This window comes from Oncorhynchus masou, chromosome 19 (genome assembly GCF_036934945.1).
Source record: "Oncorhynchus masou masou isolate Uvic2021 chromosome 19, UVic_Omas_1.1, whole genome shotgun sequence".
Taxonomy (NCBI): Eukaryota; Metazoa; Chordata; class Actinopteri; order Salmoniformes; family Salmonidae; genus Oncorhynchus; species Oncorhynchus masou.
The window spans coordinates 40,045,531-40,058,407 of record NC_088230.1 but is presented as its reverse complement, the minus strand read 5'-3'; the positions used below and the strand labels follow the sequence as shown (position 1 = coordinate 40,058,407).

General features: G+C 46.3%; 1 protein-coding gene across 5 annotated transcripts in view; it reads left to right on the top strand.

Annotated features, from left to right (window-relative positions):
• The window catches only part of LOC135506265 (DNA (cytosine-5)-methyltransferase 3A-like), a 113,706-nt gene that overhangs the window by 75,883 nt on the left and 24,946 nt on the right, over window positions 1-12,877 (top strand). For all 5 annotated transcript variants that reach the window (XM_064925801.1, XM_064925800.1, XM_064925804.1 and 2 more), the window contains 2 exons: window positions 1,500-1,585; window positions 1,660-1,729. In XM_064925801.1, coding sequence (XP_064781873.1) covers window positions 1,500-1,585; window positions 1,660-1,729 — 156 coding nt within the window. The remainder of the gene's footprint in view (window positions 1-1,499; window positions 1,586-1,659; window positions 1,730-12,877) is intronic.

Here is a 12,877-nt window from a genome sequence, read left to right as displayed (position 1 = left end):
TAATTTTGGATTGGAGATGTAGTAGTGACTCTAGTGACTCCCCATTCCGCATGCGGGAGCGTAATCATCGCCTGGCACTAATTAGCATAACGCAACGGACATAAATATCCCTAGAAAATATTCATATTCATGAAAATCACAAATGAAATATATTGGCACACAGCGTAGACTTTTGTTAATCACCCTGTCATCTCAGCTTTTCAAAATATGCTTTACAGCCAAAGCTAGACAAGCATTTGTGTAAGTTTATTGATAGCCTAGCATAGCATTTTTTCCAGCTAGCAGCAGGTAACTTGGTCACGGAAATCAGAAAAGGAATCAAATTAAATAGTTTACCTTTGATGAGCTTTGGTTGTTTTCACTCACAAGACTCCCAGTTAGATATCAAATGTCCCTTTTTTCCCAAAATATTATTTTTGTAGGCGAAATAGCTCCATTTGTTCTTCACGTTTGGCTTAGAAATCGCCCTGAAATTGCAGTCACGAAAACGGCGGAAAATATTCCAAATTAGCTCCATAATATCGACAGAAACATGGCAACTGTTGTTTATAATCAATCCTCAAGGTGTTTTTCAAATATCTATTCAATAATATATCCATCGGGACAATTAGTTTTTCAGTAGGACCGATTGGAGTAATGGCTACCTCTGTATTTTACGCGAGAATCTCTCTGGCAGCATCAGGTGACCACTTGCGCAATGTAGCCGCTTATGGGTATTCTTCAACATAAATGCGTAAAACTACGTCACAACGCTGTAGACACCTTGGGGAATACGGAGAAAAAGTAATCTGGTTAATAGCCCATTCACTGCTCAATAGGGACTCATTGGAACGCAGTGCTTTTTTCAAAACCTTGGATTTTTCTCAGGCTTTCGCCTGCAACATCAGTTCTGTTATACTCACAGACAATATTTTTACAGTTTTGGAAATGTTAGAGTGTTTTCTATCCTAAGCTGTCAAATATATGCATATTCTAGCATCTTGTCCTGACAAAATATCCCGTTTACTACGGGAATGTTTTTTTTTTTCCAAAATGAAAATACTGCCCCCTAGTCACAACAGGTTTTAATGTGAGTCTGGAAGGAGAGTTTACAGTCTAACCAGACACCTAGGTATTTGTAGTTGTACACATATTCTAAGTCAGAACCATCCAGTAGTGATGCTGGACGGGCGGGCAGGTGTGGGCAGCCATCGGTTGAAGAGCATGCATTTAGTTTTACTTGCATTTAAGAGCAGTTGGAGGCCACAGAAGGAGAGTTGTATGGCATTGAAGCACATCTGGAGGTTAGTTAACAAGGTGTCCAAAGAAGGGCCAGAAGTATACAGAATGGTGTCGTCTACGTAGAGGTGGATCAGAGACTCACCAGCAACAAGAGCGACATCATTGACGTCTGTGGAGCGTTGCTGCCCCCATTTGGCCATGAGAGGTACATAATTTATTCATTGTTGTCTGTGGAGCGTTGTTGAGGACAATACTGTCTAACTGTGTGTGTTTTCCAGTGTAACCCAGTGATGATCGATGCCAAAGAAGTGTCTGCTGCTCACCGCGCCAGATACTTTTGGGGAAACCTGCCGGGAATGGGGCGGTAAGACACACTGAATCAGAATAACCAGAATAATGATGAAACAGCAGTGTAACAGTAATCATGTCTATGTCCAGTCCTCTCACAGCCATGGTGAATGATAGATTGGAACTACAAGACTGTCTGGAGCACGGACGCACAGCCAAGGTAACGCGCCTGTGTGTATGAACAGAAATAGGACTCCAGTAAATAATCTTGTATTGCTGCATGAACGTTTCCGGTATGAGCCCTTCTTCAGCATGCAAGGCAATTGCAATCAACGTCACAACAACTATACTACACAGGTGGCATGACTCTAAATTCCCTGTAAGTATTGGCCCATCAAGAGATCCCAACAGAGAGAGCTGTGGAGGTGACAGTCTAATACTGACACACAATTGCAGTAATTACCTAAATGTTTTGCCTATTTTGAACCTACTACAAAAAACCTACGGTCCTATTTCAAGGTCGATCATACACTACATGACCAAAAGTATGTGTACACTTGCTCGTCAAACATCTTATTCTAAAAACAAAGTCATTAATATGGAGTTAATATGGAGTTGGTCCCCCCTTTGCTGCTTTAACAGCATCCACTCTTCTGGGAAGGCTTTCCACTAGATGTTGGGACATTGCTGCGGGGACTTGCTTCCATTCAGCCACAAGAGCATTTGTTAGGTAGGGCACTGATGTTGGCCGATTAGGCCTGGCTCAAAGTCGGCGTTCCAATTCATCCCAAAGGTGTTCAATAGTGTTGAGGTCAGGTCAGGTCAGGTCTCTGTTCAGGCCAGTCAAGCTCTTCCACACCAATCTCAACAAATAGTTTCTGTATGGACCTCGCTTTGTGCACGGCGGCATCGTCATGCTGAAACAGGATAGGACGTTCCCCAAACTGTTTCCACAAAGTTGGAAGCACAGAAATGTCTGGAATGCCATTGTATGCTGTTGTATTAAGATTTCCCCTCACTGGAACTAAGGGGCCCAAACCATGAAAAACAGCCCCAGATCATTATTCCTCCACCACCAAAATTTACAGTTGGCACTATGCAGGTAGCATTATACTGGCATCCGGCAAACCCAGATTTGTCCGTTGGACTGCCAGATGGTATATCACATTGTGTCTATCATTCCTGATGGTATTCCCTTGTCACAACTGTGTCCACTGTTGCACCATGATTAGAGGGAATTGTTATCCATCCTCATTAAGGATAAAGGTTAGAATAACATGTAACATGTTGTATATCTCCTGTAGTGTTCCTGGAACTTTTATTATGCGTGTAAGACCAAACGTCAAGACAAGGATATGTGAGCATAAGAGCTCCATTCACAACCATGATGAAAAATCACCTGTTACCAGGTATTTCAACAACCATGATGAAAATGTACCGTAACACCCTGTATATGGCCTCCACATTGACTCTGTACTGTAACACCATGTATATAGCCTACACATTGACTCTGTACTGGTACCCCCTGTATATAGCTTCCACATTGACTCTCTACCGCTACCCCCTGTATATAGCCTCCACATTGACTCTGTACCGGTACCCCCTGTGTATAGCCTCCACATTGACTCTGTACCGGTACCCCCTGAATATAGCCTCCACATTGACTCTGTACCGGTACCCCCTGTATATAGCCTCCACATTGACTCTGTACCAGTACCCCCTGTATATAACCTCCACATTGACTCTAAACTGTAACACCCTGTATATAGCCTCCACATTGACTCTGTACCGGTACCCCCTGTATATAGCCTCCACATTGACTCTGTACCGTAATTCCCTGTATATAGCCTCCACATTGACTCTATACCGTAACACCCTGTATATAGCCTCCACATTGACTCTGTACCGGTACCCCCTGTATATAACCTCCACATTGACTCCATACCGTAACACCCTGTATATAGCCTCCACATTGACTCTGTACCGGTACCCCCTGTATATAGTCTCCACATTGACTCTGTACCGGTACCCTCTGTATATAGCCTCCACATTGACTCTGTACCGGTACCCCCTGTATATAGCCTCCACATTGACTCTGTACCGGTACCCCCTGTATATAGTCTCCACATTGACTATGTACAGGTACCCCCTGTATATAGTCTCCACATTGACTATGTACAGGTACCCCCTGTATATAGCCTCCACATTGACTCTGTACCGGTACCCCCTGTATATAGTCTCCACATTGACAATGTACAGGTACCCCCTGTATATAGCCTCGACATTGAACCTTTACCGGTACTGTCGTGGAAAATCGGATCAAATACAACGCATTACAGAACTTGTGAAATCAATTTGGCTTTTAATACAAGAGCATAGCAAGCCGGGATGGTCCGCGGAACACACTCCACTTTCCAGAGCCCCGGCTCCAGTATTTATCCACATATTGCATATGAGCCCATCCCACATGCAAATTACGTTACATTCCAATCCGTGCATCCCGCTTGTTCAGCTCATTAACGCCCATACCTGCTTTCCGTCAGATTATAATGATGACAAGACCCTTGCTTTGTTCCTGCACTTAGCTAAAAGCATTCTTTTGTTTGTGTATTGTCTAAGATCAGCAGACTATGTGTCTCCTCAGTTTCTAGCGTGTCCAACTATACTAAAAATAATATACGTCCCTCTAACCTATGACCTATGCTTTGACCCTGTAATTAGCTCCATGTGTTCTTTTGTATGTGTGTCTTTATCTCGGATCAGCAGACTGTGTGTTTCCTCTAGTTTTTGGTGTGTCCAGCCGTCTTGGCGCCTACATGTCTCCTTCTCTTAATGTGATCTGTTTTTAGTGTTCCGCTATCCTATACGTCTTATGTCGCCTTCTCTTCATGTGGTTGTCTAGAATCTGTAGACTATGTGTCTCCATCTTTAGTGTTTCCAGCTGTCCTATACATCTATGACCTCCTCTGGTCTCCTCTCCTATACAATAGACAATGTATTTTACCAGAATGGCAAATGCCCTCTATTAGTGTATCTCTTTCTTGTGTTACAATATTTATACTCCTCCATATATGTAAATCTACCAAAGTACCCCCTGTATATAGCCTCCACATTGACTCTGTACCGTAATTCCCTGTATATAACCTCCACATTGACTCTATACCGTAACACCCTGTATATAGCCTCCACATTGACTCTGTACCGGTACCCTCTGTATATAGCCTCCACATTGACTCTGTACCGGTACCCTCTGTATATAGCCTCCACATTGACTCTGTACCGGTACCCTCTGTATATAGCCTCCACATTGACTCTGTACCGGTACCCTCTGTATATAGCCTCCACATTGACTCTCTACCAGTACCCCCTGTATATAGCCTCCACATTGACTCTGTACCGGTACTCCCTGTATATAGTCTCCACATTGACTCTGTACCTCCACATTGGTACCCCCCCCTGTATATAGTCTCCACATTGACTACTATGTACAGGTACCCCCTGTATATAGCCTCCACATTGACTCTGTACCGGTACCCCCTGTATATAGTCTCCACATTGACTATGTGTGGGTACCCCCTGTATATAGCCTCCACATTGACTCTGTACCGGTACCCCCTGTATATAGTCTCCACATTGACTCTGTACCGGTACCCCCCTGTATATAGTCTCCACATTTACTATGTACAGGTACCCCCTGTATATAGCCTCCACATTGACTCTGTACCGGTACCCCCTGTATATAGTCTCCACATTGACTATGTGTGGGTACCCCCTGTATATAGCCTCCACATTGACTCTGTACCGGTACCCCCTGTATATAGCCTCCACATTGACTCTGTACCGGTACCCTCTGTATATAGCCTCCACATTGACTCTGTACCGGTACCCCCTGTATATAGCCGCGACATTTAATCTGTACCGGTACCCCCTGTATGTAGCCTCCACATCGACTCTGTACCGTAATTCCCTGTATATAGCCTCCACATTGACTCTGTGCCAGTACCCCCTGAATATAGCCTCCACATTCACTCTGTACCCGTACCCCCTGTATATAGCCTCCACATTGACTCTGTACCGGTACCCTCTGTATATAGCCTCCACATTGACTCTGTACCGGTACCCCTTGTATATAGTCTCCACATTGACTATGTACAGGTACCCCCTGTATATAGCCTCCACATTGACACTGTACCATAATTCCCTGTATATAGCCTCCACATGTATATAGCCTCCACATTGACTCTGTACGGGTACCCCCTGTATATAGTCTCCACATTGACTCTGTACCGGTACCCCCTGTATATAGCCTCCACATTGACTCTGTACCGGTACCCCCTGTATATAGTCTCCACATTGACTCTGTACCGGTACCCTCTGTATATAGCCTCCACATTGACTCTGTACCGGTACCCTCTGTATATAGCCTCCACATTGACTCTCTACCAGTACCCCCTGTATATAGCCTCCACATTGACTCTGTACCGGTACTCCCTGTATATAGTATCCACATTGACTCTGTACCGGTACCCCCCTGTATATAGTCTCCACATTTACTATGTACAGGTACCCCCTGTATATAGCCTCCACATTGACTCTGTACCGGTACCCCCTGTATATAGTCTCCACATTGACTATGTGTGGGTACCCCCTGTATATAGCCTCCACATTGACTCTGTACCGGTACCCCCTGTATATAGCCTCCACATTGACTCTGTGCCAGTACCCCCTGTATATAGTCTCCACATTGACTCTGTACCGGTACCCTCTATATATAGCCTCCACATTGAATCTGTACAGGTACCCCCTGTATATAGCCTCGACATTTAATCTGTACCGGTACCCCCTGTATGTAGCCTCCACATCGACACTGTACCGTAATTCCCTGTATATAGCCTCCACATTGACTCTGTAACTGTACCCTCTGTATATAGCCTCCACATTGACTCTGTACGGGTACCCCCTGTATATAGTCTCCACATTGACTCTGTACCGGTACCCCCCGTATATAGTCTCCACATTGACTCTGTACCGGTACCCCCTGTATATAGCCTCCACATTTAATCTGTACCGGTACCCCCTGTATATAGCCTCCACATTGACTCTGTACCGGTACCCTCTGTATATAGCCTCCACATTGACTCTGTACCGGTACCCTCTGTATATAGCCTCCACATTGACTCTGTACCGGTACACCCTGTATATAGTCTCCACATTGACTCTGTACCGGTACCCTCTGTATATAGCCTCCACATTGACTCTGTACCGGTACCCTGTATATAGCCTCCACATGTATATAGCCTCCACATTGACTCTCTACCAGTACCCCCTGTATATAGTCTCCACATTGACTCTGTACCGGTACCCCCCTGTATATAGTCTCCACATTTACTATGTACAGGTACCCCCTGTATATAGCCTCCACATTGACTCTGTACCGGTACCCCCTGTATATAGTCTCCACATTGACTATGTGTGGGTACCCCCTGTATATAGCCTCCACATTGACTCTGTACCGGTACCCCCTGTATATAGCCTCCACATTGACTCTGTGCCAGTACCCCCTGTATATAGTCTCCACATTGACTCTGTACCGGTACCCTCTGTATATAGCCTCCACATTGAATCTGTACAGGTACCCCCTGTATATACAGGTACCCTCTGACATTTAATCTGTACCGGTACCCCCTGTATGTAGCCTCCACTTCGACACTGTACCGTAATTCCCTGTATATAGCCTCCACATTGACTCTGTAACTGTACCCTCTGTATATAGCCTCCACATTGACTCTGTACGGGTACCCCCTGTATATAGTCTCCACATTGACTCTGTACCGGTACCCCCCGTATATAGTCTCCACATTGACTCTGTACCGGTATCCCCTGTATATAGCCTCCACATTGAATCTGTACAGGTACCCCCTGTATATAGCCTCGACATTTAATCTGTACCGGTACCCCCTGTATGTAGCCTCCACATCGACACTGTACCGTAATTCCCTGTATATAGCCTCCACATTGACTCTATACCGTAACACCCTGTATATAGCCTCCACATTGACTCTGTACGGGTACCCCCTGTATATAGTCTCCACATTGACTCTGTACCGGTACCCCCCGTATATAGTCTCCACATTGACTCTGTACCGGTACCCCCTGTATATAGCCTCCACATTTAATCTGTACCGGTACCCCCTGTATATAGCCTCCACATTGACTCTGTACCGGTACCCCCTGTATATAGCCTCCACATTGACTCTGTACCCCCTGGTCTCCACCTATGTACAGGTACCCCCTGTATATAGCCTCCACATTGACTCTGTACCGGTACCCCTGTATATAGTCTCCACATTGACTCTGTACCGGTACCCTCTGTATATAGCCTCCACATTGACTCTGTACCGGTACCCCCTGTATATAGCCTCCACATTGACTCTGTACCAGTACTCCCTGTATATAGCCTCCACATTGACTCTGTACCCCCCTGGTACCCCCCCTGTATATAGTCTCCACATTTACTATGTACAGGTACCCCCTGTATATAGCCTCCACATTGACTCTGTACCCCTATTGCTGGTACCCCCTGTATATAGTCTCCACATTGACTATGTGTGGACACTGTACCCCCTGTATATAGCCTCCACATTGACTCTGTACCGGTACCCCCTGTATATAGCCTCCACATTGACTCTGTGCCAGTACCCCCTGTATATAGTCTCCACATTGACTCTGTACCGGTACCCTCTGTATATAGCCTCCACATTGAATCTGTACAGGTACCCCTGTATATAGCCATTGACATTTAATCTTGACTCTGTACCGTACCCCCTGTATGTAGCCTCCACATCTCTGACACTGTACTCCACATAATTCCCCTGTATATAGCCTCCACATTGACTCTGTAACTGTATATAGTCCCACATTGACTGTATATAGCCTCCACATTGACTCTGTACCGGTACCCCCTGTATATAGTCTCCACATTGACTCTGTACCGGTACCCCCGTATATAGTCTCCACATTGACTCTGTACCGGTACCCCCTGTATATAGCCTCCACATTGAATCTGTACCCCTCTGTATATAGTACCCTCTGTACTGTATATAGCCTCCACATTTACTCTGTACCGGTACCCCCTGTATGTAGCCTCCACATCGACTCTGTACCGTAATTCCCTGTATATAGCCTCCACATTGACTCTGTAACTGTACCCCTGTATATAGCCTCCACATTGACTCTGTACCCTCTGGACTCTGTACCCCCTGTATATAGTCTCCACATTGACTCTGTACCGGTACCCCCCGTATATAGTCTCCACATTGACTCTGTACCGGTACCCCCTGTATATAGCCTCCACATTTAATCTGTACCGGTACCCCCTGTATATAGCCTCCACATTGACTCTGTACCGGTACCCTCTGTATATAGCCTCCACATTGACTCTGTACCCCCTGGTCTGTACCCTCTGTATATAGCCTCCACATTGACTCTGTACCGGTACACCCTGTATATAGTCTCCACATTGACTCTGTACCGGTACCCTCTGTATATAGCCTCCACATTGACTCTGTACCGGTACCCTCTGTATATAGCCTCCACATTGACTCTCTGTACTCCACATTACCCCCTGTATATAGCCTCCACATTGACTCTGTACCGGTACCCCTGTATATAGTCTCCACATTGACTCTGTACCGGTACCCCCTGTATATAGTCTCCACATTTACTATGTACAGGTACCCCCCTGTATATAGCCTCCACATTGACTCTGTACCGGTACCCCCTGTATATAGTCTCCACATTGACTATGTGTGGGTACCCCCTGTATATAGCCTCCACATTGACTCTGTACCGGTACCCCCTGTATATAGCCTCCACATTGACTCTGTGCCAGTACCCCCTGTATATAGTCTCCACATTGACTCTGTACCGGTACCCTCTGTATATAGCCTCCACATTGAATCTGTACAGGTACCCCCTGTATATAGCCTCGACATTTAATCTGTACCGGTACCCCCTGTATGTAGCCTCCACATCGACACTGTACCGTAATTCCCTGTATATAGCCTCCACATTGACTCTGTAACTGTACCCTCTGTATATAGCCTCCACATTGACTCTGTACGGGTACCCCCTGTATATAGTCTCCACATTGACTCTGTACCGGTACCCCCCGTATATAGTCTCCACATTGACTCTGTACCGGTACCCCCTGTATATAGCCTCCACATTTAATCTGTACCGGTACCCCCTGTATATAGCCTCCTGTACCGGTACCCCCTGTATATAGCCTCCACATTGACTCTGTACCGGTACCCTCTGTATATAGCCTCCACATTGACTCTGTACCGGTACCCTCTGTATATAGCCTCCACATTGACTCTGTACCGGTACACCCTGTATATAGCCTCCACATTGACTCTGTACCGGTACCCTCTGTATATAGCCTCCACATTGTCTCTGTACCGGTACTCTCTGTATATAGCCTCCACATTGACTCTGTATCGGTACCCTCTGTATATAGCCTCCACATTGACTCTGTACCGGTACCCTCTGTATATAGCCTCCACATTGACTCTGTACCGGTACCCCCTGTATATAGCCTCCACATTGACTCTGTACCTGTACCCTCTGTATATAGCCTCCACATTGACTCTGTACCGGTACCCTCTGTATATAACCTCCACATTGACTCTGTACCGGTACACCCTGTATATAGCCTCCACATTGACTCTGTACCGGTACCCCCTGTATGTAGCCTCCACATCGACACTGTACCGTAATTCCCTGTATATAGCCTCCACATTGACTCTGTAACTGTACCCTCTGTATATAGCCTCCACATTGACTCTGTACGGGTACCCCCTGTATATAGTCTCCACATTGACTCTGTACCGGTACCCCCCGTATATAGTCTCCACATTGACTCTGTACCGGTACCCCCTGTATATAGCCTCCACATTTAATCTGTACCGATACCTCCTGTATATAGCCTCCACATTTAATCTGTACCGGTACCCCCTGTATATAGCCTCCACATTGACTCTGTACTGGTACCCCCTGTATATAGCCTCCACATTGACTCTGTACCGGTACCTCTGTATATAGCCTCCACATTGACTCTGTACCAGTACCCCCTGTATATAGCCTCCACATTGACTCTGTACCGGTACCCCCTGTATATAGCGTCTACATCGACTCTGTACCGTAATTCCCTGTATATAGCCTCCACATTGACTCTGTACCAATACCCCCTGTATATAGCATCCACATTGACTCTGTAAAGTACCCCCTGTATATAGCCTCCACATTGACTCTGTACCGGTACCCCCTGTATATAGCCTCTACATCGACTCTGTACCGTAATTCCCTGTATATAGCCTCCACATTGACTCTGTACCAATACCCCCTGTATATAGCATCCACATTGACTCTGTACCGGTACCCCCTGTATATAGTCTCCACATTGACTATGTACAGGTACCCCCTGTATATAGCCTCCACATTGACTCTGTACCGGTACCCCCTTTGTATAGCCTCCACATTGACTCTGTACCGGTACCCTCTGTATATAGCCTCCACATTGACTCTGTACCAGTACCCCCTGTATATAGCCTCCACATTGACTCTGTACCGGTACCCTCTGTATATAGCCTCCACATTGACTCTGTACCGGTACCCTCTGTATATAGCCTCCACATTGACTCTGTACCGGTACACCCTGTATATAGCCTCCACATTGACTCTGTACCGGTACCCTCTGTATATAGCCTCCACATTGTCTCTGTACCGGTACTCTCTGTATATAGCCTCCACATTGACTCTGTATCGGTACCCTCTGTATATAGCCTCCACATTGACTCTGTACCGGTACCCTCTGTATATAGCCTCCACATTGACTCTGTACCGGTACCCCCTGTATATAGCCTCCACATTGACTCTGTACCGGTACCCTCTGTATATAGCCTCCACATTGACTCTGTACCGGTACCCCTGTATATAGCCTCCACATTGACTCTGTACCGGTACCCTCTGTATATAGCCTCCACATTGACTCTGTACCGGTACCCCTGTATATAGCCTCCACATTGACTCTGTACCGTAATAGCCCCACATTGACTCTGTATATATAGCCTCCACATTGACTCTGTACCGGTACCCCCTGTATATAGCCTCCACATTGACTCTGTACCGGTACCCTGTATATAGCTCCACATTGACTCTGTATATAGCCTCCACATTGACTCTGTACCGGTACCCTCTGTATATAGCCTCCACATTGACTCTGTACTGTACCCCCCCCTGTATATAGCCTCCACATTGACTCTGTACCGGTACATTGACCCTTTGTATATAGCCTCCACATTGACTCTGTACCGGTACACTCTGTATATAGCCTCCACATTGACTCTGTACCGGTACCCCTGTATATAGCCTCCACATTGACTCTGTACCCCCCTGTACCCACATTGACTATATAGCCTCCACATTGACTCTGTACCGGTACCCCTGTATATAGCCTCCACATTGACTCTGTACCGGTACACCCTGTATATAGCCTCCACATTGTCTTTGTACCGGTACCCCCTGTATATAGCCTCCACATTGACTCTGTACCGGTACCCCCTGTATATAGCCTCCACATTGACTCTGTACCGTAATTCCCTGTATATAGCCTCCACATTGAATCTGTACAGGTACCCCCTGTATATAGCCTCCACATTGACTCTGTACCGGTACCCCCTGTATATAGCCTCCACATTGACTCTGTACCGGTACCCCATGTATATAGCCTCCACATTGACTCTGTACCGGTACCCCATGTATATAGCCTCCACATTGACTCTGTACCAGTACCCCCTGTATATCGCCTCCACATTGACTCTGTTCAGGTACCCCCTGTATATAGCCTCCACATTGACTCTGTACCGGTACCCCCCGTATATAGCCTCCACATTGACTCTGTACCGGTACCTCCTGTATACAGCCTCCACATTGACTCTGTACCTGTACCCCCTGAATATAGCCTCCACATTGACTCTGTACCGGTACTCCCTGTATATAGCCTCCACATTGACTCTGTACCAGTACCCTCTCTATATAGCCTCCACATTGACTCTGTACCGGTACCCCCTGTATAGAGCCTCCACATTGACTCTGTACTAGTAACCCCTGTATTTAGTCTCCACATTGACTCTGTACCGGTACCCCTGTATATAGCCTCCACATTGACTCTGTACCCTCTGGCCTCCACCCCCTGTATATAGCCTCCACATTGACTCTGTACCCCCTTTATATAGGACTCTGTACCCCTGTATATAGCCTCCACATTGACTCTGTACCGGTACCCCCTGTATATAGCCTCCACACC